Below are 27198 nucleotides of genomic sequence, written 5' to 3' on the forward strand. Positions count from 1 at the left end.
AGTTCTTTTGGATTTTTAGGAGTTTTTTCATCTTTTCAAAGAATCTTTGTAAAGACTTTTAATAAAGGAAATCAAGTGGCTTTATAGTAAAATGTATCAACAGTGAAGTGGAAATCCAAAAATAGAAATTTGATAGGGATGTATGTGCTGGCAAAATGTACTAATGATTATCAGATGATAGAGTTACCACTTTAGAATGGGTACAAACTGGTCACTCTATTATGGCAAAACCAGAAAGGAGAGACAGCACCTTGCTCTACAAGTTCTGACAACTGAACTTTTGAATATTTATACCATATTGCATCAGTAAAATGTTTAAAACTTTCTTGTGTGATCTTCTAAAAGGAATTTATTTTCTATAATGTACATTAGATTCTGGATTGCCAGCTTAGATAATGTTTTGTGTTGTTATTATCATGTTTAATATCTTTAATGTTTAACATTGTATTTATATGTATTGTTTAGTAGTGTTTAGTGTTTATGCTTTTTGGATAGAAGACATGTATTTACTACTCTTCTCTGAGTTGTACTTTCATACAACAGATGTCTTTTAGATTATTTTTATGTATTGGCTGCTTGCAAAATGTGAAAATTCTAATATAAAAGAGTAAACTCTTATGGTTCTATTTAATTACAGAATAAATAATTTTACAGATTCATGTTTGAAGTGTTGGAATACTGAGTTTTAAACATAGGAGTAATCAGTTATTTGAAATTTAATTGTGATTTCTATTCATTTAGATTTCTCATATTGGAAAGCTGAAAGATTTTCTTCTACAACACAGAAAGGATTACATTAATGCTTACAGGTAAGTGTGCATTGTGTTTAAATATATTTATTTTCAGTTTATAAAGTGAACCACTTAAAAATCTATAGGCATAATGACTAAAACCAAAATGTAGATTGCTTATTAACGGGCTTACTGTAAGCTACTTAAGATGAAGAATAGTGCTGTCACAAGAAGAAAATGGTCCTGAATAAAATGAGAGTCAAAATTTGAAGATTTCTGGCTCTTAGGAGTGAGTTCTGAACCAAAACAACCTGGCAGTCTGAGTCAAACACCTTTTAAAGACCTGCAGAGCAGGTTTCTGAAGTGGTTCTTGAGACAATAGAATATTAGAATCAATGATCCAGGTTTTCCTTCACTAGACCTAAGTATACAGTCAGTAGCATCAGCAGGTGTTGGAGGAGAATGATGCAAACTCTTCTGACTCTGGAATGTGAATTCCAGATGAAGGACACTATTGAGAACATGGTGTGAGGGGACAGGACAGCAGCACAGGATTTGCTTTTCTGTGACAAAAACTGTAGATTTCAGTTCTGGTAGTTGTTATTGTATGGAGGAAATTTTTATTCTCTTCAGCTATTAGGAAGCACTCAAAACTGCTGTTTTTGGAGGGGGAGTTATATCCAAATAAAACAGTGTAGGTAAGCTTTCCCTTTTAAAGGATCTTCTGAAGCTTCAGTTTCCTGTGTTGTATTTCTCCAGTCCCTCAACATAACTGCTGTATTGCATGGGGTGAGTCAGCCCGGTCTGCATGCCGATTCTGCAACAACCCTGACTAAAGCTAAGCTGTTGTTGCAATCAAGGTAGAGAATATGCAGTTTTAAAGTCATCTTGGGTTGAAGATACTGAGTCCCAAGTCAGTTTAATACCCTTCTCCAGAAGGCTTCGCAGATACCAAATAGAAGCATTATCCAGACAGATACACACCCCCCAGGAGAAGATAGGAACAGATGAGCCATCTGCTATTCCTTAGGCTTGGTCCGTATTGGAGGAACAGTCTTTCTGAGAAAAAACTTCTAGACCCTGAAAGGTTCTGTCACAGTAATAGCAATACTGTACAATCAGTGGTATCAAAATGTGTGCCTAAGTAAGTTGCTAGAAGACTTCTGGCACCTTTTCTGTCTCCCTGAGATTTTAAAAGCAGTATTTTGTTGTTTCAGAAATTAAACAAAAAAAAAAAAAAGATTTTGGCATGTTTTGTAAGTGTAAGGCTGTGAGAGCTATTCGGAGTCAGTGCAGGTGAAAATGAAGCTCAGGGGTGTGGGTGTCAATTCTGTGTGCAGAATGTACGAGCAACTGCTTTTCCAAGCAGCAAGCAGAAGTAGCATACAGCTATGTGTTATGACTAGCTCTCTGCTTTTCAGTTCCTGTTGGAATAGGTCATGAACAACACTAGGTGGAGCTACCAATTTAATACTGAAATAACCGGTTTTATTGTATGAAAGCTTCACATGAATGCATAGGCTGACAAACTGCAAATAACTGCAGTAAGAGAAAACAGTCAGTAGTGGTTAAATTTTGGGTACTATTTGTATTTTATTAACAGTAGTGTGCATAAAATTGAAGTGATAAGAGGAGTAAATATTTGTCCAAGCTCTTTTGGTTTCTATAAGTTTTTAATGGTTTTTTTGTAAAGTCTCTTTTAACAAATTATCGTGGTAATTCTGATTTTTCACCCCCCTATACCTTGGGTATTAACAAAGGAGAGGGGAAAAGGAAGTGTAATTTCCTTTATTAAACCACAAAATAATCCTCCAAATCTCATCTGTAATTGCAGTTCATCCTGTCCTTAATGGTCAAACTTAAAATAGATGGTACTGTCAAATTCCGTACTTGATTGCTTATGCTGTTCTACTTTGTGGATGCAAAGAGGATCATAGCATCCATGCTGTCAGTCATACAGTCTTGGCAAATGCCTCGCTCATTCAAGACAGCAGTTTTAATAACTTTACAATGCTTAAGCCATGGGGAAAATCTTTAAAGAATTTAATACTAAAAGGCTGTCCTGGAATTTATGTAGGGGGTTTAATTTTGTTCATGAAATTTGACTATGTATTTTGTCAGTCCTGCTATTTGTTTTTTCAACTACAGCATGATGTGTTGGTGAAATTCCTTTGGCTTTTGCATTACCAAGTTGAATTATTGTATACCTTTTAAAACTTCATCATCATGTGTTACATCAAGGTTTTTGATTGCCTCTTTAACCTTACTTTTGCAGACTATAAATTCTTTAAAAATAGAGGCTTTATTTTTGACATATATAAAATACCCTGCTACAGAGGGAGTCTCTTTTAATTCTTTTTTAGAGGGAGAGTTTTAGCAATGAGAGACACAACTGGAAGGAGGGTTAATTGAAACTAAGGCCCTGACCCATTTTATCAAACTTTAAATATTTAACTGAAATACCTAAATTGAGTCCAAAAAGCTCAAGAATTAGTAATTGCTTATTCACCTTCTTGATTTGACTGCTAGCTATAAAACATGTGAATGGTAAAACTCATGAAACTAGTGATGCAGTGATCTAAGCTTGTTTACTTACAGGCCATTTCACCTTTATCCTCTCCTGTTTATCAGGATTTATTTGCTTTCTCTTACACCTTAGTTATCACTCTATGTGATAAGGAACTTTTCTGTTTTGTCTTCTTGCCTGTTTTATCCAGTCTACTGTGATTCTCTCCTCTGGGTAGAACTTCTGAGAACTTTAGCAGTACCAGAGATGTGGTATCATCTTCCACTGACAGCATGAGTTACGATGGGAAGAAACTTGAAACTGTCCTGTTACAAGACTGATTTACAGAGAGGCGCATATAGATGCTCCTCCTTTAAACTTTTCTCCAAATGTATGGTTATTTCTTGTAATTTGGCTTAAAAATCGGGGGTTGTATTAGCAATAATAGTGAAAACTTGGTCTTCCTCTACAACGCACGTTTTAAGGAAAAGTAATAAATAACAAAAACACTGAATGAGTAGCAAAGACTGTGAGTGACTCATGTTATTACTGATTACAGCTACTAAGGGCAGGACCAATGACTTTATATGTACCATTGCTTTTATTTAACGTTAGAGCCTTGTCTTAAAGAACAATAACTTAATTATTTTCTTGCTGGCTTCATATACACATTTCAAACCTAATGAAGCCCTTTGGGTGTCATACTCACAATCAGTGAACACCTTCAATGGCAGTGTATTTTATAAGAAACATGTAGCTAAATCATGGGACATTGCATCATCACTGTTCCTGCTAATAGTAGCTGTGTCTGAGCTGTCACTTGTGATTGTTGTGAACTACAGTCTCTCTCCAAGAATCTTTGGAAAGAAGTGAAACTCAGCAGTCAAGAAATGCTTTAAGACATCTGGCCTGGTTTCATCTGGGATAGAGTTAATTTTCTTCCTGGTAGTTGGTATAGCTTTGTGTGTTGGATTTAGTATGAGAATAATGTTGATAGCACACTTATGTTTTTAGTTATTGCTAGGTGGTGTTTATACTAAGACAGGATTTTTTCAGCTTCTCATACCCTGCCAGCAAGAAGGCTGGAGGGGCACAAGAAGTTGGGAGGGAACACAACCAGGACAGCTGACCCAGACTGGCCAAAGAAATATTCCATACCATATGACATCATGCCCAGTATATAACCTGGGGAGGGTTGGCTGGGAGGGGTGGATTGCTGCTCAGGGACTGGCTGCACATCAATCGGTGGGTGGCGAGTGATTGCATTGTGCATCACTTGTCTTTCTTGGGTTTTATTTCACTCTTTTTGTTATCTTCCTTTTCATTACTATTAGTAGTAGTAGTATATTTTAATTTTTATTTCAGTTATTAAACTGTTTTTATCTCAACCCACGAGTTTTACTTGTTTTCAATTTTCTCCATCCCACCAGGGAGAGGTGGGGGGAGAGGTGAGCAAGCAGCTGCATGGTGCTTAGTTGCTGACTGGGGTTAAACAACAACAACATCTCAGAGTATTTAAAAATTAATTAGTTTCTGTTGGAAAATGCTCTGACAATACTTAAAACCAGCGATGGTAAACAGTATCTGGGTATTTGTTCATATCTGATTTATGTTTTATCCCAAGGACTTCCTTACCAGCTTTTTCAAGTAGGCTTGTTAAGCTTCATAGTGATGTTTAAAAAGCACATGTGGGGTGTAGTCCTTGAGGCAGTGTATAAGAAAAATAACCAAGGACTTTTCCTTAAAACAGAACTGGTTAACTTTTTTTCACTTTACTAGATAATCACAAAATTAATTTTCAATTGATGAGTAAATATGGTAAACACTAGACATGTGTATGTTAGAAAATTATCCCTGCTAAATTGTGATCTTTAAGGACTTCCCCAGCAATGTTGCATTTGGCTAATGCATATCTTTAATGAGTTGGTGATGAACAATACCTTAAAAAATAAAACCAAACACCACAAAACCAACAAAAAAAGACCCTTCCTGACTCTGTAAAGTCTGAATATCTGATTCTTCTCTCTTATGTGATATGCTGATGAGCCTTTATTGACTTTAGTGGAATAATTTCTCATTTATGTTGCCATAACAGAAAAATGAACAGTTCTTTTCCTTTTCTCGGTTCTGTAGAGAATTAGCTGTAAGGGTAGGTGGCTATTTCTTTCATTTCCCTTCTGTCATAAACTGTTTCCAGCAAAACAAGTTGATCACTATTCCTGGAAAGAAGGCAGGGACTCTTGGTCCTGAAGATGTTAACAAGATGTGGGTGCTCTTTTATTTTTGCTTATTAAGCAAACTGTGATCATTCTTTTCAGATGAGGATTGTTACTTACCTTCCTATTTTTCATGTGTGACTGCTATACATTCTATATATTCTTCCTCTCAGTCCATTTGCTAGAATGCATTCCTACACAGCTTTCTACACTGTGCTGTGTGAGATCCTGTCTTCAGTCTTTGGTGAATTCTCTGATGTGTTGTCTGTGAACAAGTTGGGCCTTTGCTTTTCATCGTTGGCTCCTTCATGTTTTTGATGATTGAGCCACCAAGACAGTTTGTACGTTTGTGTTAAGTATAGTTCAAGGAACTAGCTGTAGTGCCCTAACACTTGGGAATTTGAAATAGTCCTCTTGGGGTTCCTCCACAGCCTCTAGCTTCTCTGAAGAATCTTTCAGTTTTAGACAATTTAAAGACCAGTAGTTATTCCTATGCTTTAATCAGACATTGGAAAGGAATTGAGAGAATTATGGATTTTGATGAGAAACCACCTCATACTTATAAAGAAAGTCTTTAAGAGAAGAGCCTTCCTTTTGGGATTATTAGATATCTAATGTCTTTTGCAACTACAGAGATATTTTTGTAGTTCATCAGCATAGCATAGATTGGTTCTGAGTAGAAATTATGCCTTTTCCATGAGAAAGGCTGGATGGGTAGCTTCTGATGTGTCTTTATTACATGCTTCTGTGGTCGTCCTGTGCAGTTAAGTGTTTGAACATTTCATATGTTATTGCAAATAATATACTTTGAAAAAATTCATTAACAAATTCTCTTTCTGTCTTAAAAAATAATGTTGGGGCCCAGTAATTATGCCTCTTGCCCTAGCATTTATTTACCTAGTAAAGCTGAAAAAAAAAAAAAGCAGCAACAAATCAGTTACATGTTTGCCACCTAATAGAAAACTCTGTTTTGTGGAGACTGTTCCCTTGGCTTAACCAATAAAAGAAAAGTAGCAGCCATTAAAGGACTAAAAATAGTGTCCTACTGGCGCCTGTACAATGCCAGACTGCTTTATTCTCTTGACTTAATTGTATTTTTACAAGAAGCAAGGTTTTGTTCGTTATACTAAGGTAGTAAAACATGTAGGTGATCTATAAGGACTTTCTTCATGGAGGAGTGTATAGTATTTTCCTGGTCTCTGGGGAATTATTTTCAAATTATTTATCTTTTTTTGGTTGTACCAAATTCATATATCACATTTTAGAAATAGTAATTCTTTGTAGCAGCATTATGGAATTTCTCAGCAATATTTTACAAAACTGAAAATACTAATTCAGGTATGCCTGTACTGCCTGTTCTGGTAGCTGAAGTTTCCCCATAGACTTTAAAAAAAAAAAAAGTTTTAAATACATTCCTGTGGAATATTTTGTCATTTGAGTAGACAAGTTTTTACCTTGGATTTATGTCAGATAGCATTTGGGTAAAAAAGGCAGTAAATTAAAATGCACAAAACATAATAAATAATGTTGAAATTTAGTAGTTAAGTAAAAAATAATTTAAAACATATTAGATGCCCAAAGGGAAGAAGTTTAAAAATGTATGCTGTATTTACAACTAAGGTTATACATACATGTGCATATACCTACACACTTGTGTGTGTGTGTGAGCATTTATGTATATATATGTAAGGCAATATCTGCAGGTGGTAAGTTGGGCATATCTCTTCTAAAACAGTAACTATCAGTATTTTAGAACTGGTTTATTTCAGTTTATTGCTTTTCTCTCTTTTGTAATATGTTGTTGGAGGAAAATCAAGTTGTTCTGCTTGATTTGGTGTCCTCATTGAATTGGTAAGCAGAAAATATTTTGTGCACCAGCAGAAAGAGTTACTAATTCTAAAAGCTGGCATAATGTCTCCATCAGCTCTGGTTCCTTGTGTTTTGCCAGCAAAACAGGATCATAGAAAGGATAGGCTGGAAGGAGCAGGGCTGACACATTCAAAAAGAGAACAATTAGGTCATTCTGCCACCGTGTTTTGCTTGCTTTTAAGTATTTCTTTCAGTGGAGATTCCATATTATCCTTCTGCTTTTTTCTGTTTCCTTATCCATGTTACTAGAACTTTATTTTTTTTTACACTAACTTACCTTGGTTTCTCCGTAGTGTCTTTGAGATCAACAATTACAGTATATTTGGTTTTTCATACGTGTTCTCTTCGACCTTCAATTATACTTTTTCTTCTCCTTTGGTCACTGTCCCAGTTGGTGTTGCAGTGAGGTGCCGAAATGAAACAAAACTTTACCTAAGGCCTTGCCCGAAGCTAAGGGTAGCAGAAAGATTGCCTTTTCTTCATAATGGATTATACTGCATTTATGCAACCCATTGTAATGATGACTTTTTATGCAACAACATGTTGTTATGTTTGGTTTATGATCCAGTATGATCTCGGATGACTTTCTGAAGAACTGTTCCAGTCAGTTGTTCACTGTTCTCTGTGGGTTCAGGTATTTGTTCCTGCTGCAACAAAGCCTCTGACCATTCCTTACTCAAATTCTTCATGTGATGTCTCCAAGTTGGCAATATTGTTTTGCATTGAAGTCTTGTTCTCTTGATACAGTTTTAATTTACTTACAGAATCACAGAATCGTCTAGGTTGGAAAGGACCTTGAAGATCATCTAGTTCAACTGTTAACCTAGCACTGACAGTTCCCAACTACACCATATCCCTCAGCGCTATGTCGACCCTACTCTTAAACACCTCCAGGGATGGGGACTCCACCACCTCCCTGGACAGCCCATTCCAACGCCTAACAACCCGTTCTGGAAAGAAATACTTCCTAATATCTAGTCTGAACCTTCCCTGGCACAACTTAAGGCCATTACCTCTTGTCCTATCACTTGTTACTTGGTTAAAGAGACTCATCCCCAGCTCTCTGCAACCTCCTTTCAGGTAGTTGTAGAGGGTGATGAGGTCTCCCCTCAGCCTCCTCTTCTCCAGACTAAACAACCCCAGTTCCCTCAGCCGCTCCTCGTACGACATGTGCTCCAGACCCTTCACCAGCTTCGTTGCCCTTCTCTGGACACGCTCGAGTAATTCAATGTCCTTTTTGTAGTGAGGGGCCCAAAACTGAACACAGGAATCGAGGTGCGGCCTCACCAGTGCCGAGTATAGGGGTAAGATCCCTTCCCTGTCCCTGCTGGCCACGCTATTTCTGATACAAGCCAGGATGCCATTGGCCTTCTTGGCCACCTGGGCACACTGCTGGCTCATGTTCAGCCGGCTGTCAATCAACACCCCCAGGTCCCTCTCTGACTGGCAGCTCTCCAGCCACTCCTCCCCAAGCCTGTCGCGCTGCTGGGGGTTGTTGTGGCCCAAGTGCAGCACCCGGCATTTGGCCTTATTGAAGCTCATGCAGCTGGCCTGAGCCCATCGCTCCAGCCTGTCCAGGTCTCTCTGCAGAGCCTCCCTACCTTCGAGCTGATCAACACTCCCACCCAATTTGGTGTTGTCTGCAAACTTACTCTTTATGCCTCTGCAAATTTACTAAGTGTATACTCCATTCTACTGTCTGAGTTGTTAATGAAAGTATTAAACAGCATCAGATTCAGGACAAAACCCTCTGGAACACAATGCAGTGTGTCCTTCTGTTTCGGTATATAACTACTCCAAGTTCAGCTTTTCAAACAGTTTCACATCCATATGGTGCTTGTTTCTCCTAACTCACTTATTCGCTGGTAGCTTACAAGAATGTCATGTGAGATGGTAACAAAAGCCCCACGAAAGAGAAGCTAAATAGCAATGATTGCATTTCATCCATTCATAAGACCTGTTGCTGCATCCCAGAAGTAAATTACACTGCACGTGACTTATTCTTGATACATCTTGACTACTGGTTATCTTTCTGTTCTTTCTGAAGCACTTAAAAATTGTTTATTTGTTCTGATATTTTCCTAGGCTGAGTGGTCTATAACTTCTTTGCTTTATTTCTTTTCCTTAACCTTATTTTTTAAAGATAGTTGCTATATTTCATCTTTTCATTGAGCTAGCACTCATTTATTCTCCCCTAGTTCTTGGCAGTGAGGATATATCCTTTCATTTGATCCATTTCCTATTTCATTCCAGGGCCTAGTCTCTTGGTTTTGCACGCTATATGGATATGTGTACACCCTGGGCTTTTTTGGAAGTCAGTTAGTTCCCTTCAAGAGCACACCTTTGGCACACAGATAGAAGGGATATATACATCATCAAGTTTACCTTCAGCATTATCCCAGGAGGCACTGCACCTTCAGGTACACTCATGCCATGACCCGGTTTGCATAACACACTCATATACTCATTCAGTCAGCATTCTGTTATTAATATATTGTCTGACGCTTGTTATTAATGGTGAAAGCATCAACAAATAATTATGTTGGGTTTTTTGTTAATGATGGAAGTACTAAATTGGGCCCAGATGATTTAGAAGCAGTAAGCTAAAGGGAATAGAACTGCAGCTTACAAGTGACCTTAGTGATGAAAGTTAATGCAAAAAAAACCCCAAACCAACAAAACAATAAACATCTAGAACTATTCATACTCTGCATATAATTTTATTTCTCTACTGAGCAACAAGCCAACACCATATTCTTAGGTGTTTCTCTTGGTAATACTTGCAGAGCAATCTCTTGTTATCTTTGTCATCCCTTGCCAGTTGTGTCTCATCCTGCACTTGACCCTTTTCTGATTGTGTCCCTCCATGCTGTGTTCCTTTAGACTTGTCAGTAGCAATCAGACCTAATTTGCACTCCCTGTATTCTGCTTTTTGCATTTGAGCTCGGTGAAGAGCTCATGAAGTAGCTAAGCTGATCTCTTACTGCATTGCCTATTCTTCCCTTTCATCAAGGGCAGAATTGCAAATTATCATAATGTAATTTCTATATGAGAACTACTAGTTCACCTAAACTTGGTTCCTTTTTAGATTTCCCTTTTCTATACAATTTAACCTAGTAATTTTTCTAGCCTATGGAAGCCTGCTTATTTGATGGCCACTGTCTTTATTTTGCTCTTCACACACCTTCTTAAAAATCAGAGGTAACCCAAGTTGCCTTCCAGTCCGAGTTTCTCGTGAGTCTTTCTCCTATTGATTAGGATAAAATTCTACAAGATTTTTTTTTTCTCCCTTTTTCCCTTTTCTATCTGCATAAGTTAGCAAGTGCATGTCTTGGCTAATTCTTCTTATTGCTTCTGAAAAACCTGGTTTGTTTAACCTTTCTTGATTTAGTGATGTATCAGTCCATTGCTGTGATATTGACACTACGCTTCTGAGCAAGTATTTGTGTCTCTGACATACAGGACACTGCTGGATTTTTTTTCTTTGTTTGTTTGGGTTTTGTTTGGGTTTTTTTGTGGTTTTGTTTTTCCTTGGCCTGTTCTTTTAAAATGAATGATTCTTTTTATGGTAGGGCTAGAGGATGATGATTAGATGTTTTTTCAGTATAATCTGCATGTGCAGATTTACTGGGGAGTGCAATGGGGACTTCAGTATCTTGTTAGTACTAGTGGATGCCATATGTGTTTTGATGTAATGGGATGTGATTGTATGGCTCCATTCTTGCCTTCCCAAGGAGTTTGGGTTTCAAGTATCCTTGCCTCCGAGTGGCTTGACCAGCTCTTGTTCAAAAGTGCTGGTACCAGACACCACGTAAGCCGTAAGCAGTTATAAAAGGAAGAGTATTCTATTTCTTGTTTACTGGATTAAGCTGTATTTTACTACCTTTGAAGCTGTGAAACTCGTATTTAAGAATTTGATCTACCATATTTTTGTATTAACAACTATGAAAAGTAACCGAACAACTTGTTTCCCAATGTTAAAGCTGTTACAGTTATCCTCAGTGTACCGATCGCTCTATTACTATGAGTTACATTGTTAGTAAAAAATAAAGCATGCCTGAGGCAGGCTTTTCCATATGTATTTCTAAATTTGATTTAAAACAAAATTCTGGTTTACATTTTGTAATCTTTATTTTACCCTGTAATGTTAAAAAGTACCCTGCCCAGTTTTGTGGTATTTGCAGAGTTCTATGCTTTGCATGCACGAGAACCCAGACATATAAACTGTATACTCTGTTCAATAGTAGACCAGTCAGAACTTATTATTGTAGTCTGAAATAGAAGAGTGGAGATTTTTTTTCTTCATCAAGGGGCCATCGTGAAGCTGGTACTCCATCCTCATTTTCCATCTGAATCTGTGTGCCTTGACATGCTGAAGTAACTCTCTAGGCAGGACTTGGTGAATGATGTTATGCATTTTATCCCGTACCAGATGATCTTAATGGTCCCCTTCTGTCTGGGCTTGTGCAGAGATGGATGTAGGAATGGATTTTTCTGGCTTTACACATGCTGAGAACTTGCTTATGTCACAGACTAATAATAAAAAGCCCCATCTATATAAGCTTGGAAAGGGAATGGGGAAGAGGTCTGTCCTAATATATTTAACAATATGAGTTATCTTATATTGCGTATGTAACTATCAATATGTCATCTTAACCAGGCTGTGGAAAGCCTCTCCATCAGAGGTCTCTAAAATCAGACAATTTCAAATCTTTCATCATTCAGAAGCTGTTTTCTCAGAGAGTGCAAATTAGAGTTATAGTTTAGAAGATCACTGATTACAGCTGCAATAGGGATTTTGTCACAAACTCGTGAAACCTGTCTGTCCTGACCAAAGGAGAGCAATTCAGCCAGTAAAATATAAATGAAAACACTGTATATGGCTGCTTTTCTGTAAGTTATAAAAAATAGTTTTGTAACATTTAGAATAGTTCTAACCGGGGGGGGGGGGGGGGGGAAGCTGTGCTAATGTCAAATGTCAATTTATGTCAAATGTCAAAATAATGTTAATGTCAAACGCATGGCAGTGTTGGAAACAAACAAGTAAAATATAGAATATTACTTCTAATTAATTTGCTTTATTGTTTGCTGGCTAATCTGTGCCTTGTGTACTAGCTGGCGAGTAAGCAGAAACTAATTTTCAAACCAGATGAACCATGTGCTGCTTTTCTTGTGGTGCAGCCAGTCATACAGGATGGGAATTAGGAGGTTTTGGTATAATACTCAGGGACATTAGAGTACACCAAAAACTTTGTGGAGGAGATCTGAGAGACCCACGCTGACAGTACATTGAAGATGCGTGAAGGAACTGGTGGTTTTGTATGTGATGAGAGATGATGAGATAAGGTGATGTGACTTGGTTGTTGCTATTCCTGTGGCAGGGATTGCAGCAGGCAAGGGGAAGATTTGGCATTATTGCAGTGAAGTGTGTAAGAGATCTCTAAGGGTATCAGGCTAGCTTTGCAAATGAAGATCCCTTCTTTTTACTTGTCTTACTGCATTAATATTGCTGCATTATACATACCTTGAATGAGTGAGGGAATTTTCACATATAAATGAAAATCTAAATTAAAATGAGGGTATGAGTTAAGGTTTTCTTTCCTTTTTTAAAAGCAAATATAATCTGCTGTGATGACTGTATCATCAGGAAACTCAAGATGAACAAGGATAAGCTGCTGTAGCAAAGTTTTATCATCCTGTCGTCTGTGGCTGTGGAAACACTATTAAATATGTTTATATGATTATTCTGGTGGTTATCTACAGTGCAGACCTCCATTTTTATTAATTTAATAACAAAAAGGTATATTAATCATACTAAAAATATTAAATACATAAGGTATCATCTAAAATAGAAATAAACAATGTGGGAACATGTTTTAATAAATTTTATAACTGACTTGATATTAAAAATGTGCATTATTTTCCAGTATTATTCTTTACGCTGTATTGAATTCACAGATTTCATAGTACAGCTACTTTAAAAATGAAGCTTGGTATTTAGGATAATGAAAACATACATTTAAGTAAAATAAGTTCCAGGGTTTTGTACTTATTTTAATATTTGAGCTGTTCCTTTATCCTACTTGGTTTTTAGAACTGAAATATGCTTCATTGGAATAAGTACTGAGGGCAGTGATACATTTTTCTAGTTGTATTTTTCTCCTTATCTGCTCAGTATTTCATTATGTACAAGATAATAGGATATATTGCTTTTTTCCACATCTTTTACTAGTCAAAAATGTTTTTAAAAACTTCTCAGCTTTATAGAAGTGGCATTTTTATCAGTAATGGTTATCGTACTTTTTACTACTTTTGCTGTGAAAATCAGTGTTGCAGAAAAGCATCTGTGGAGATGGTGAGTGGGAAGAAGGTTTAAGATGTGTACTCGCAGATTTGATGTTGGGGATTTCTTAAGTGACAGTTCGTCTTGTTTCTCAGCCATATTATGTCTGAGTATGTGAGGATGACAGATACAGAGCGTGACCAGATAGATCAAGATGCTCAGATATTTATGAGGACGTGTGCCGATGCCATCCATCAGCTGAGAACAGAAGGTAAACTGAGCAACTCTTAAATGTTTTTTTCTTAGTTATTGATAAAGGCTAATATAATCTGAATATTGGATGGTGAATCTGAAATGCTTTTGAAAAGAGGTTGGTGAAGTCTCATTGCCTTTTCATTTGCATCTGTGTAATCCCATTGACTGATTAGTAGTGTACTTAATTTTCTTTAATGTTAGTGGAAGGAGAAGCCAAAGCATAGAATTTTATTTATTTGTTCAAATACACTAATTAGCAAGGGTAAAAAAGATAGTCTTAAATATTTACTACTTGAATAGTAATTTAGCACTGTGGCACAGAGGCCTGAACCAAAGCTCACTAAATTTGGTGGTTGTCTATAGCTTGTCCACTTGTAAGGTATTACAAGTACAACTTTTCCAAGTTTGAGATAATTAATTAACTTTAACAGAGTCCTGATAAAGTAACAGTTTTTGACAACTTGAGTATGGGATCATACCTTTACAACACTATGTTACGGAAGTTGTAGAGAGAACTTCTGTTTTGCCATTTTCAAGTTGACTTGCTGTATGTGTGTGTTTTATGAAAATCTTTGGTATATTGATCAGCTTTGAATGCCATCTAAACATAGTTTCAGTATTATTCAGAATCACTGAAAGTCAGTCATGCATGGGAACTACATAGTATCAAAATAAGAAATATTAATATATTGTGTCAAGCATCCTTTTAATTCACATAAATCCTTAAAATTTCCGCATAAGTCTATACACTGGAGAATTTTAAATGTTAGAAGTTCAGTATTTTAAGGAAATTAAATCTCTAGATCTGTTTTGCTATGCTTAGCTTGGTGACATCTATTCTTGTTTAGAAATTTAGTTGAGATAATATGACTCAGTGGCATATATAAGAAATCAATAACATAAATATTGTAATACAGTAGTTGTTTTCAGCTTTTGGTTTGTTGTAATGACTTGCTGTTTTACAGAACCTGTATTTAAATCCAGCTATGTTTAAAATAAATAGTAATATATAACAAATATAAAATGTTAATAGGCTTTGAATATAACTGGCATATCAACTGAAAATGCAAACGTTTGCGCAATTTAGTAAAAAGTTAAAAGACTGTGTTATATCTTTCTTTTGTATTTCAGCACACAAGGGTGTCCAGTCTGCTCAGGTAAAGGAGCACAGAACAGCTGTCTTGGACTTCATTGAAGATTACTTAAAAAGTACTTAGTATTTATTGAATGGTTAAAAATTAATGATTGTATTTTCCAAGACAGAAATCATGCTTTTTTAAACTGAAATTTTGTTTACTGCTATCTTGAACAGGAGTGTGTAAGCTGTATTCTGAACAAAGAGCCATCCGAGTTAAGCGAGTGATAGATAAGAAGAGACTGTGAGTAGTGTCAAAAAATAGTTTAACTGTGCCTTTTGTTTGTAGGATATTCAACAAAGCTATTATTCAGGTTTAGATTCTAAGGAGATTGTTTTAATGGGCATCTGTAGTTAGATGAGCAATTTCTGCTCATCAGGTGCAGGTCAGCAGGCTGCAGTCCAGAGCTCTCTTACACTTCTGGCATGTGAAGTTAAGTCTGTAAATGGTAGAATGCCAATATAGTGTACTTCTCCATTTATGTAAATGAATGAAGTACCAAATCAGTAAAATGTGGGTTAATAAACCTATTGGACTTCTACAGATTCAGCAAAATATTTTTGTGTGTGTCATTAAGTAATATGCTGCATAAAATAATTTAGAATGAAATCCATGTCTCAAAGATGCTGTTTAGGTACAGATGTTCACTTCTCTCTCTTTCTTCCCTGCACACACCACCCCCACCCCCTCCGGCCCTGTTCCCTTTTTTTGTTTTTATTTTTTTAAGCCACTGTCTTTCTGCTAAAGCAAATGATTATGTTGTGAGTAAATGCTACTTGAGATGGCAGGTCCTCATGGCAAATATAAGCATGATTAAAACAAAAGTCTTGAATGTAACTTCTTAAGTGAAACAAGAGCTTCTGCTTCCTATCATGGCATATGTTCAGGCTGCTAATCTAGAGGTGAAAATGTCTAGGGGAAGTTAAAGGTGATGTGCTTGCTGGCTTTTTGGTCTGGGTTCTTTTTTGGGTTTTTTTTTCAGTCAGGTATCAAAAACCATACCGTTTCTTTTTCTTCACAGTCCCAGGTGTAAGGATGATAGAAAGAATGAACAGCTTTGCAATTTATTTAATACCTGAAGGGCTTTCCATGTGTTCTCAGTCTGCATTATTTGAGTTCTAGCCTTAAGTTCCATCATGTACATTTTAATTTAAAAATAACATTCTAGAACATACACATCCATAAATAAATTCTTGAATGTTTTTCCAAGACTTGATGCTGCTTTATCAGTTTGGTGTTTGGATCGATCTGCTGTTTATGTTGAAACTAGAGAGATGTTTTCAAAAGTCCATAAGTACATTTTATTCAAAGTGATTCAGCATGATTAAGCATAATTAGATTCACTCAGATATATCCTCCTGAGACATAAGTAGTAGTACAAGCCAAAACCAAGTAAACAGAACACCCCAAACCAGTTCTGAAATTTGGTAAGAAGTAATGAGAGGAAAGTCATTGTATTTTTGTAACTCCCGTAACTTTTCAGAAAAAACATACAGAAACAAACTGTGTGATATTTTTCGTGTGTAAAAATACATGACCATATTGGTATTCTTCACACTAAAAAACTTCATAGAAAGATAGCATGATATCTGCAGTTATAGAATGAGATAACAAATACCAGCTCTTCTGTTTGTTGTACTCTTGCATTATTGTTTCCATGTGAAATCCCAGATTCAGGATTTCTCAGATGACTAAACAGATAAAACAACTCAATTTGATGTATGCTAAACATGGAACAATGAAAGAGCTATTTTGGAAGTTAGAATACCACTTAAATAAAGAGCAATAAGGCACTAAAAAATAACCTGGGAGATGCAGTCCTTTTATGCAATATTGGAGAATACCTCTTTGCCTCTTTTTATGGATGTAAGAACTAGAAGACAGATGTTGACCAGGTGGAGTCTGTATGCCTTGCAGATGTGATGTAATAGCTAAACTGTCATTTAAATTAAAATTCAATTTAAATCGCAGGGCATAAACCAGTCTTTATGATGACTTGAAAAATTGTCTTTTTTCATATGCCTTCAACTAGTTGATTTGTAATTTCCCCAAGGATTTCAGCAGACACTTTATGTGATAATAAGAACATGTTCCATCACTTAAAAGAACTAGGCATTTTTTAATAGTGCATCCCAGGCGTTTTGTTCATTTTTAATTGAAAACTTAGTACATTAGCATACTGTGTGAAGTACGGGCAACAAACAATAAAGGAATACATTTCTTTAAAAGTAAATTAATCCTAGTGCAGATCTTTCATGTAATTTAGTCAACTTAAAATTGCCTATCAAACAATACTGAAAGTTTTGCAGTAGAAATATTCTTCATTGTGTGTCCTTTTATACTGATAAACATCCTAAACTCTTCAACAAATTGAGTGTTACAATTTTCTTATGTAAGTTGCCTTTATGTATTAACTCATATTTTTTGATTAAAAAGTTCTGCCAATTGCATAGGACTATTTCCCCAGAATGAAAAGGTGAGAAACAGAAACACAAGCAGCTTTTCCTCTAAAGGTACTGGGTTGTGACTTTCAGCTTTTATGTTTATCGGTATTCAAAATTATATTTCATATCAATTTTAAACTTCTTTTTCCATTAGAATATCTTGTGAATTGTGTATGCAATTATTCAAATCAAGCTGATATTTTTATTATCTGGGGAACTGGTGTTTTATTAGTATCAGAACTATTATTTGAACTACATGGCCATCCAGATAAGTCTTTTTTTTCCTCATTATTAGGCAAATTTGGGATTTGAGAGGGAGGAGATGAAGAAGAGTGGTGGTTTGTGTTTTTTTTGTAAAATGACCAAAAGCCCAGTATCTACAGAGTTTCTGAGCTAAGAAAGGTTCCCTATTACTGTTTTTTCTTGTTTAAATGACATAGTCACTCAGTGATGACTAATGCATTATATTCTGTTTTTTCTCAGAATTTTCTAATTATGGGGTTAGAATTTAGACACAACACAAAGAAGGAAAGGAACACAAAATGTAACACCTTCTGTTAAGCAGCAGGGGAAGATTGCAGATTGTAATGAGATTAACTGTTATATTTGAGAGGGGAGGAAGTCATGAAGGTGGCACAGGAGGTGATTCAGCCCATTGCTTTTTGGTTTTTTGTTCTTTAGCTTCTCTAACAGCATAATTGGTAAGCGTTTTACTGTCTACTACGTAGCAGCTACAGGATTCATTGTAGACAACAATAAACCATAGAAGTTTTCTGGAAATTTTAAACTAATTTTAAGCTTTTTTTGGTGCCACAGTGAAACGTATTCGACAAGTACTTAACGTGTAATCACTGAATATGCTTCTTATTTTTTGCATTGCCTTTGTATTAAAATTACATAGCAGAGACTTGAATGTAATATATCTGTCCACTGCATACGTTTTTTCTTCTCCTTGCTTCTAAATGGTCTATTGTGTCTTTTGGCAGACAAGGTAAGGATCGCTTTCATCCTGGTTAAACTAGTTTAAAGCTAGTTAAATAAAAATCCTTGTTTCAGGAAAAAGCTAATTCTGCTGTATTTTCTTACTTTTCCTTTATAAGAATGGATAATATAAAGTAAAATTGTAACTATTACTTGAAAAACAGTAGTGGTGTTGGCTACTAAAAAGAATTTTCAGTGTGACCAAATGTTGTTTTGTTTTTCTGAAAATATATGTAATTTAATACACTGGATTTTTGAAAGGAAGTTTAATAAAATGTCTTATGCTTTTAACACTATAGCCTTCAAAATTCTCTTCAACTCTGAACATGTAACGCGTTTTGTTCAGGAATACTATTCATGCTTTCTTTGCTTTTGTAATAATATTTCTGTGAAAGTTAATAAGTACATATTCTATCTTGATTGGGAAATCTGTAATGTGAAGTTTGCAAGAGTTAGTGTCAAATGTAATAATTTGTGGTTGTTCTCATTTTAGAGAAATTCAAATGTTAAATGATAGGCTCTTGTGTTTCTAGGTCCAGACTCGAACCTGAGCAGAGCAATGTGTCCAAATCGCCTCTTTCCCCTGAAAAATCTTCACAGAATCCTTTAGATGATTCTGAAGAAAAACTTTCTGCTGAGGAAAGCAAAGGTAAGAATAAAATGTAGTTGTATTTTACTTTTTGTGGCAAGGCCTGTCTGATCAATAGTACTTCTTTCGCATCACAAGGGCCTGTTCCTGTGAGTTGCACCTTTTCTATTTTCATCTTCCCTGTGTTGATAAGGCTTTTGTGAAGCACATTGTGAGACTGAGGAAGCAAAATCTTAAACTTCTGACATGCTTTTTCCAACCAGCTAAAAGAGTTTTATGCCTTGCTGGATTCCTCATCCCGTCAATAAACTCTATATGAACTTTCCTTTTTATTTATTTTTATCAATATCCATCTACTTAGATACCTTCTGAGATGTGATTTTTTCCACATTCCTTTCACTGATGGCAAGGAATTGGAAGGTAGCTCAATGACTTTCTGGGAATATTTTCTAGTTTTTAAGCACAGAGTTGGACACTTCTACATAGGAACTTGAAGGTAGAATATGCTCATAGAGGGGAGGTTACTGACTGGCCAGATCCAGTAGTTTTGGGGGATGCTCTTCTCCACAGCATTGAGTTTCCCCGCTGGAAGGATTGTATCTCATCCTTCAGTGGTCAGGAGATAGCCAGAAGTCCAAAGCAGTATCTCTGACCCCAGGGTCACTTCAGCTGGTGCTATTCTTGACAGGACTTGTGAACATTACTTCTGATTCCTTGGTGGCCTGCTTCTGAGGCTGGGGGATGCAAGTCCCTTCTCTTAGCCGTTTCGATCTGTCCTGGGATGTGTATGCTGGCAGAACTTTGTTGCAGAGTGCCTTTCAGAGTACCACCACAATGGAGATAATTTCAGGTTTCATACCTAAAGAGAAATCTTGTTTCTGTGATTCTGGAATTGTTTTCCCTGGCTTGAGTTCTCCTGCTTGTGCTGTCTGGAGGAGTCCAAGGTACCCTGTAATTTGCAGCGTGAAATTGTGGTTGTTTTTTTTTTTTGTCAGAAACAGTATGAAATGTGACATTACGTTAGGTTAATACTTCATCAAGATAGAAGAAATGCACTGCATGGCATTCTGATAATCAGTTATTGTTTGTTGGGTGATTGTTATTAAGGAAGTTCCTCTGGTTGGTGACTTCAGGGCCATGCAAAGGGTGGGTTCATGCAAAGTGGATACTCCATTTGTGGATGAAGACTCTAATACTGAATTACCTCACAGTTTGTGAATGGTTTCATTTTCTGATATGGCATTACTTATCTTCCTAACCAGTTTGTACTTCTGCAGCCCTATCAGTATGCTTTTACACACACACACACACACACACCAGCCCCTTGACACTGAATTTATTGTAAGAAGTAAAGGTTTTGATTATGTGTCATTTCTAGTGCTTACGACATTTTTATAGTATGTCTTAAGTGATGCAGCACACAGGCACATAGATGAGTTTCACCTTAACACGTTATCAGTGTTTCGCAGCTGTGAGCTACTGCCAGCAGAGGAGCGGCAGTGTAGTAGCATCTTCATTGCCCTGTGCTCTTTCCTTGTTACTGAATGTCTCCACAGTCTCAGAAAGTGTGCACTCCCACCACATAGTGTCATTACAATTTTTAGCTCCAAAAATCTGTGCCACACCATGGAAAACACTGTTCTTTGGTTGCCTTGGACACAGCAAACCACTTCAGTAAACAGAAATGAAGCTTTGTTTATTGCACATTAATTCTGATTACTTCAGTTTTCACTTTTATTAGTTTATGCTTTAATTTTTTTATAAGAAAGTAGGGGTCCTGTCACATAAGTGATTCTGATGCAGTACTTATGAGGGATTGCTGACTAGTCTTTGAGAAAACTATGAAACTTGTATATCAGAATAAATCTGTCTGAAACAGTTTGTAAATGCACACATCCTATGATTCCTCACAGAAGAGTAAGTGTTGGTTGCTGCTGCTTATAGAAATCAGCCTTGTGACTTCACTGGTAGGTGGTTGTCAAAGCATGGAAATAGCATGAACGAGGTGACAAGGAAACGAGAAGCTCAGCTTAAATATTGTAGCCTTTGATTTTTATTTTTTTTCAAGTAACTTTTCATGTTTTTAAGAAACTGGAGAAATTAGTGTGTTCAGAAATAAACTATTTCATCCTCAGGATGGTAGTGATTTAGAGAAAGGTGATCACTTGCACTTATGAATTAGCCATCATCAGTGTGCCTAGGTCCCTTGTGTTAAATATCTCAGCTGTAAAGATAGTTGTTCTGAGAGCAGCTTGTGGTCCTGTGCTTAATTTGAATGTTATGATGAACAGCTGAATGTCCTACATGGTGTGCTGAAGCACAACTTGGGTTTTGTCTGGTTTTTTGGCAGAAACCGAAGCAAAATGTGATTACTTTTGTTTTGAGGCAAAGCACCTGTTTACATTAGAATTATACTGGACACGCCTCATGGTAGGAAAATAGTCTCTCTGGAGATTGCTTTTATATGCTGACAGTATTTATTTGCATATTACAAATTTGACATTTAGTTTATAGAAATAAATGTAAATAATGAGTAGTTTTTGAACTGGTCCACAAGCTTAGCAGCTGTCTCCTTTCAGAGGATTTGATCATTACTTTGTATCTCCGTCATGCATTAACTACTGCTCTTTCTGCAAAAGAAATGTTCTTTGTTTTTTGCTGGATGAATTGTAGAAAAGCATTAATGTCAGCTCTATGAAAGCTGCAGAACAACTTTCCCAGTAGCCAGAAACATGCCACAGTGACAGGAGGAACCCTGGGGAGATACGTGTTTCTTGCTTACTTCTTACCGCAAGTGTGCTTGCTTATTAGCAATCACATTGGATACAGGTGCTGTGTTTTTAACAGTGGTGACAGTGCCTGAAAGTAATTGGTTCCTCTGGGATAAAATAGGGATATATCTTTTGGTTTTTTTGGCTCCATAAACTAATTATCCTTTCTTTGACTCCAGTAAATAATTCATTATAGTTTTGATATAACATAAATACATTGTTTACCTAAACAAATAAGTTTTGTGTTTCTGTGGAATAGACTTGAACTACTGATGATACCCCATGGAAAACATAGAGTTGAATCATTTCTAAATAATCTTTAAAGATATTCTTGGTTTTATTTCTTACTAGTTGTGAGAAAGAAGAGATTTTTTTTTTTCTTTACATTTATTATATTCCTTATCCACATCCCTCATTTGTAATATTGTCATTGTTTGTACATCCTGGTTTGGTTGTTGGGAAGCAAAATATACATTTATAAAGGAGACATACACAACAATACTCTCTTTTATAATCTTTACTTTTCAATGATTTTCACAAATACTATAGTGAAGGATAAAGGGGAAAATTTCTCCTTATAATCCTTCACATATATTTATTTATAAATAGGAAAACTCCTTTCAGAGGCTTCCCAAGACAAGTCAGTATTGGAATGATGATGCATCAGTGCTGCTTATGCAATCGAAAAAAAGTAGGTTTAGAAGGTTATAACAAAACAAATGAAAATACTTGTAAATGTCTGAAAAAATTGACTGGGATGAATAGGAAATCTGATATCTATGAAAAAGTAAAAACTAAATCTTTCTGTATTTTAATTTGCAACCTGCATCTGATAAGTCAAAGCAGGCTCAGCTTTGATCCATTGTGGGGTGGTGTAAATCTCTTTTGGGTTTTGTAAAAATGCCGCAGCCAGTGGGGAAAAGAGAGGCCTTCTCAAGAGTGCAGTCTTATCGTTAGGATTTTAAACACTGATGCTATAACAGCTTCAGAAACAGTAGGTTTCTGTAGCATATACTTTTTCTTTCTCATTCTAACTTCTCTGTCTATAATCAGAAGTATATAATTAAGCCTAAAAATAAATCTTCCAGAAGAGAATGTCCCAGAAATAGCCATTCAACATCTTTTATGCCCAACTCCTGCTAAGATTTATGCAGATGATTAGCTTTAATCAAAGGGGAAGTGCTGTTGAAATCAGTGAAGCAGCTATGATGTGTAAGGGTTAGTTTGTGGAATTGGATCTGGTTCCTGTTACACACAGGAAGACCCCTTGCACAGTGTGCTGCAGGATTTGCACTGTAATATGCAGTTTGAACAGTGTGAGGAAATTGAGTTTGTCCTGTGAACTTTGCTCAAAATATCTTTGAGATTCTGGTTTTACTTTTCGGAATGAGGAGCTGGTGGTTTTGTCAAGTCTCATTGGAAGATAATAGTTTGCATATAGACTGCCGTTTTGAAAGTTGTGTGGTTTTTTCTGTTAAAAGACAAATGCTGCAGTATTTTGTGCCCTTACAAATGTTGGTGCATTGTGAGTTGTTTCACATGCTTCACTGTCAACATATTAGTGCAACTCCTCATAGTTCACCAAATTAAACATATGCATAGACTTTTGTCCCTGTCTAGAAGTTAAAGGTTATTGGTGTAATTTTGTGGTGTAAATATAGGGTGAATCTCAGTTAATGACAAATGAAATGCAACAATTTCATCAGCATTCTGAAATGGATGAAAAATTATTTTCACTTTACTCTTTAGTGTCCTGCATTGTCTCAAGTGTTTGGTGTTTTTTTTACAGACAGGAATCTGCCTGATGCCCAAAGTAACCTTGGATTATGGGGGGACGGCAAAGGGGAAGATGAGCTGTCACCTGAAGAAATACAAATGGTAAGTATATCTTGTGTCTTCTTGTCCATTTTATTATATTTTCTGCTGTATTCATATGTGTTAAAAAAGTACCGATTCACCCAAATTCTTTTTCAACTTTCGTTTTATGCAGAATAATGCCATAACGATAGCCTTTTGCTCATGGCTTCCTGGTTCTTCTGGTAGCAGCTAATACTTAAAATTGCTACAAAATACTTACACGGAGCCATAAAATTAGTAACAACTATTTTGCAACAACTGAAATTAAAATGGTTTTTAAAATTATGAATTGCTTTAGTCGGGAAACAATAGAAGTCAAGGCAACATAAGAAAAAGCATTATGAAACTTCTGAAAGAATAAAGTGTTGGCCATTTTTTACTTGGACTATTTCTAGAACACACCTTACAGAGTTGTACTATTTAAGTATAACTATGAAGTTATACTTCATTTTACTCATTTTTATTTTCTGGATGATCAAAATCAGATTAGTTTGCTAGAAGGAATAGTTACAAGCTTTCTGTCACAACAGAATCTCATGAATTTTATCTTTTCCGGATTTCTGTTACCCGTGCATTTACGTACTGTTTGATCCAATTCTGCTTACAGTTGAACTGATATAATACAAAATTTCTGACGTAAGCGTGATTGATGACAACCTATCTGTTCGACTTTTCAATATTTCTGAAGTTTATAGTTTTGAACATGGTTCAGAATTCTTAGAAAAGCTCTCTACATTAGCACACATTGCCTTGTTTTACATAAAGAAAAACTGATTGATAACTAGCTGGTAGATGTGCAGTTTTCAAAATGGTGAGCTTTACAAAGGCAAAAGGGCTTTGAATTTGCAGTATGAATATGTGAAGCTTCCTTGGCGCTGATTAGAGGTGTTCCCAAACTCAATATGCGTCAGTCTTCTCGTCAGAGATGAGTAAGTTGCACGAAATTATGATATGGTTTGTCAAAGAGAAAAGGTTCTTCAGAGGCTGCTCTTGCACTCAAGAACAGTATGAGAGCATCCAGTCTGAAATCTAAAGGCCTACTCCTGCTTTCTGTTTTCCTTTTAAAGATAATTCTTTGCATATTTTCATTCTTCTGCGTTTAGACACAATATTACTAGCCACCTTGCTGTAAGCTTGCAAAGGATCAGGAGGAAACAAGTATCAGAGGTGATGGCTCTGACAGGGCTTACTAATAACAGACTACTAAATGTTGGATTGCTTTTTGTAGGCCTGACACTGTAATTAAGTTTTAAACACGTTACATCCCTTGCAATGGTATTTTGGGAATAAATACATTTCTTTTTCATGAAATCCTTTTATACTTCTTGCAGTAAGGCCCCAGATACTTCACGACTTTGATAAGTTGCTGAAGTCTGTGAGTTTTGTTCTATTTCTGTTATCAGGACTGAAGAAAGATAAACATCTTAAAGTGCTGATTTTTGCCTGCTGAGGATTTGAATTTTTCCCTGGAATAAATTCTCTTTATTGACTTGTGAGGGGGAGTGATTCCAGGCCTAAGTTAAAAATAAATAAATAAATAAATCTATGTTCATAGTTTAATGCTTTGAAGGATTTCTAGACTCCTAAATCTCCAATCCTAAACTGCTTATTAGGCATTTGGACAGCTCTTCCTAGGGGAGAACCAACAGACGTTTTTTAAAAATCCACTGTTGTTCTTTACCCATTCAGAGCTCTCCCATGCTGTGCTTTTTTTTTTTATTACTATATATTTTTAAAACTCTTACTGGTTGTTTTACACTGATTTATGTCTACTGTGCTTTCAGGAGTTGCACTTCCTGTGAAAAGCGATATAAAAATAACACTGATGCGCCTAATTAAATAAACTTTTAGCTCAGACAGGCTCTAATATGTCATTATCTTAGCTTACACAGTTCTGCCTATAGTTTTCAAGAAAATGTGTAGTATATAACAGCGCCTTGATGTCAGTGACATGATTAAGCCTAGAAAAATTCTGCTGGAAACTTTGGATCTCAGCTTTAAGTTTGCCAGTCCGCTCCATGGGAAGAGAGAGACAAATTTACTAGTCTGTTTAGAGAAGCAGAAGATCAACATGCTACCAAAATAAAAATACATACTTTGAAGTCCTATATATATTAATACACTGAAATATTATTACTGCTCTTGTGCCATAGTTTATTCTTAAATTTCCATGTGTGAATTTATATACAAAATTTTTTTTACATACTCTCTGTACTTGTGTTTTAGTACTGATACTAGGAAACTGGAATTGAAAACATCATGCAAAGGGACGTTACCACAGCCTCCTCTCTGGTTATAATTTATTCTAAGTTTTGGAGAAAGCTCGTTCTGAGCTGGATGTCTGAATCTCCTGCTGAATCTCGCAGTGGTTCTTATCTTACCCAGAGCTGTTCTCTCCTGTTGTACCTCACTGCAGGCTGACAGTATGACCACCAGTAGTCAGGGCTGTCTGTATCTCAGCTTCTCACACGGACTACAAGTCTATGCTTCTGGCGCTTCTGTGAAGAAATACAGGCTTGCTTTCTACCTCTCCTAAAAATTAACAAGCGTCAGTTACTTCCACATTATGCCTTGGAAGGAGTCTACGTTTATTATGATTTAAAAGAAAAGTGAGTCAGCAGCTTTCATAGCAGTATTAATACAGACGTTTTTTTTCTTTCTCCATCAGTTGTCAAGTAGAAAGCAAGCTGATTGTTTCTATTATGGTTAATGCCCCCCAGTGAGGGTCATTTCTTGTCAGGTAATTTTTTACTGTTGGATTGGATTCCATATTATTGGAGTTGTTGAACTGTAAACAGACAGTTGTCTATTTGTGTAATACGTATATGCGCACAGCAGGGCTTCAAATGTAAATGTTGCCACTAATATGTTGATGCTCAGAGCAGAGCTGAGCAAAGCAAGGCATTCTCTGTTCTGTGGACCTAATGTGATTTTTTTTTTTTTTTTTTTAAATTTTTTTTTGGGGGGGGGTGTTGGGTGTTGGGTTTGTTGTTTTATGAATATCATAACTAAATAGTTTATAAAGGCTGGCTATGTATGTGGTGACTATTTCACAGTGAAACTGCTCTTTCAGTGCATTTTTTGAGGAAATTTATAGCTGAGACTTGGCCTTTATTAGTAAAAGTTGGATACTGTGTAATTTCACTCCTAACAGACTTTAAAGTCACTGGATCCATTATTCTAATTTTCAGGTAAATTTGGGTCCAAGGTGTAAATATAGGTGTAACTAGGAAATATTTTGAGTATTTGAATGTGCCTTGCTTTTTTCATTGCTCACATAAATCCTTCATGCTAACTTGGCAGTATGTAATGACTTCACTGTGCTTTTAACACAGGAATCAAAGGGTCTTTACAAACATGTAACAAACCCTCACAGCTTTAGTTAATTTATTCACTCAAAGGACAGTTAACTATTTCTCCTCTGCATTATGTTTGCTATTACAGAGAAGTTAACTTCTACTTTTTTAACATTTGATTTGTGAAGAGTGAACCAACTACCTTTTAAGTTACTTAAAAAATCCAGCAGTCCTCAGAGGGAGGGTATGTTACAGTATAGAAAC

General features: G+C 36.2%; 1 protein-coding gene across 2 annotated transcripts in view; it reads left to right on the forward strand.

Moving 5' to 3' along the window:
- The window catches only part of STX18 (syntaxin 18), a 70924-nt gene that overhangs the window by 36249 nt on the left and 7477 nt on the right, over positions 1–27198 (forward strand). For both annotated transcript variants that reach the window (XM_074865754.1, XM_074865756.1), the window contains 6 exons: positions 742–809; positions 13761–13876; positions 14992–15069; positions 15173–15239; positions 18955–19070; positions 23571–23659. In XM_074865754.1, coding sequence (XP_074721855.1) covers positions 742–809; positions 13761–13876; positions 14992–15069; positions 15173–15239; positions 18955–19070; positions 23571–23659 — 534 coding nt within the window. The remainder of the gene's footprint in view (positions 1–741; positions 810–13760; positions 13877–14991; positions 15070–15172; positions 15240–18954; positions 19071–23570; positions 23660–27198) is intronic.

Source organism: Strix uralensis, chromosome 4, assembly GCF_047716275.1.
Source record: "Strix uralensis isolate ZFMK-TIS-50842 chromosome 4, bStrUra1, whole genome shotgun sequence".
Taxonomy (NCBI): Eukaryota; Metazoa; Chordata; class Aves; order Strigiformes; family Strigidae; genus Strix; species Strix uralensis.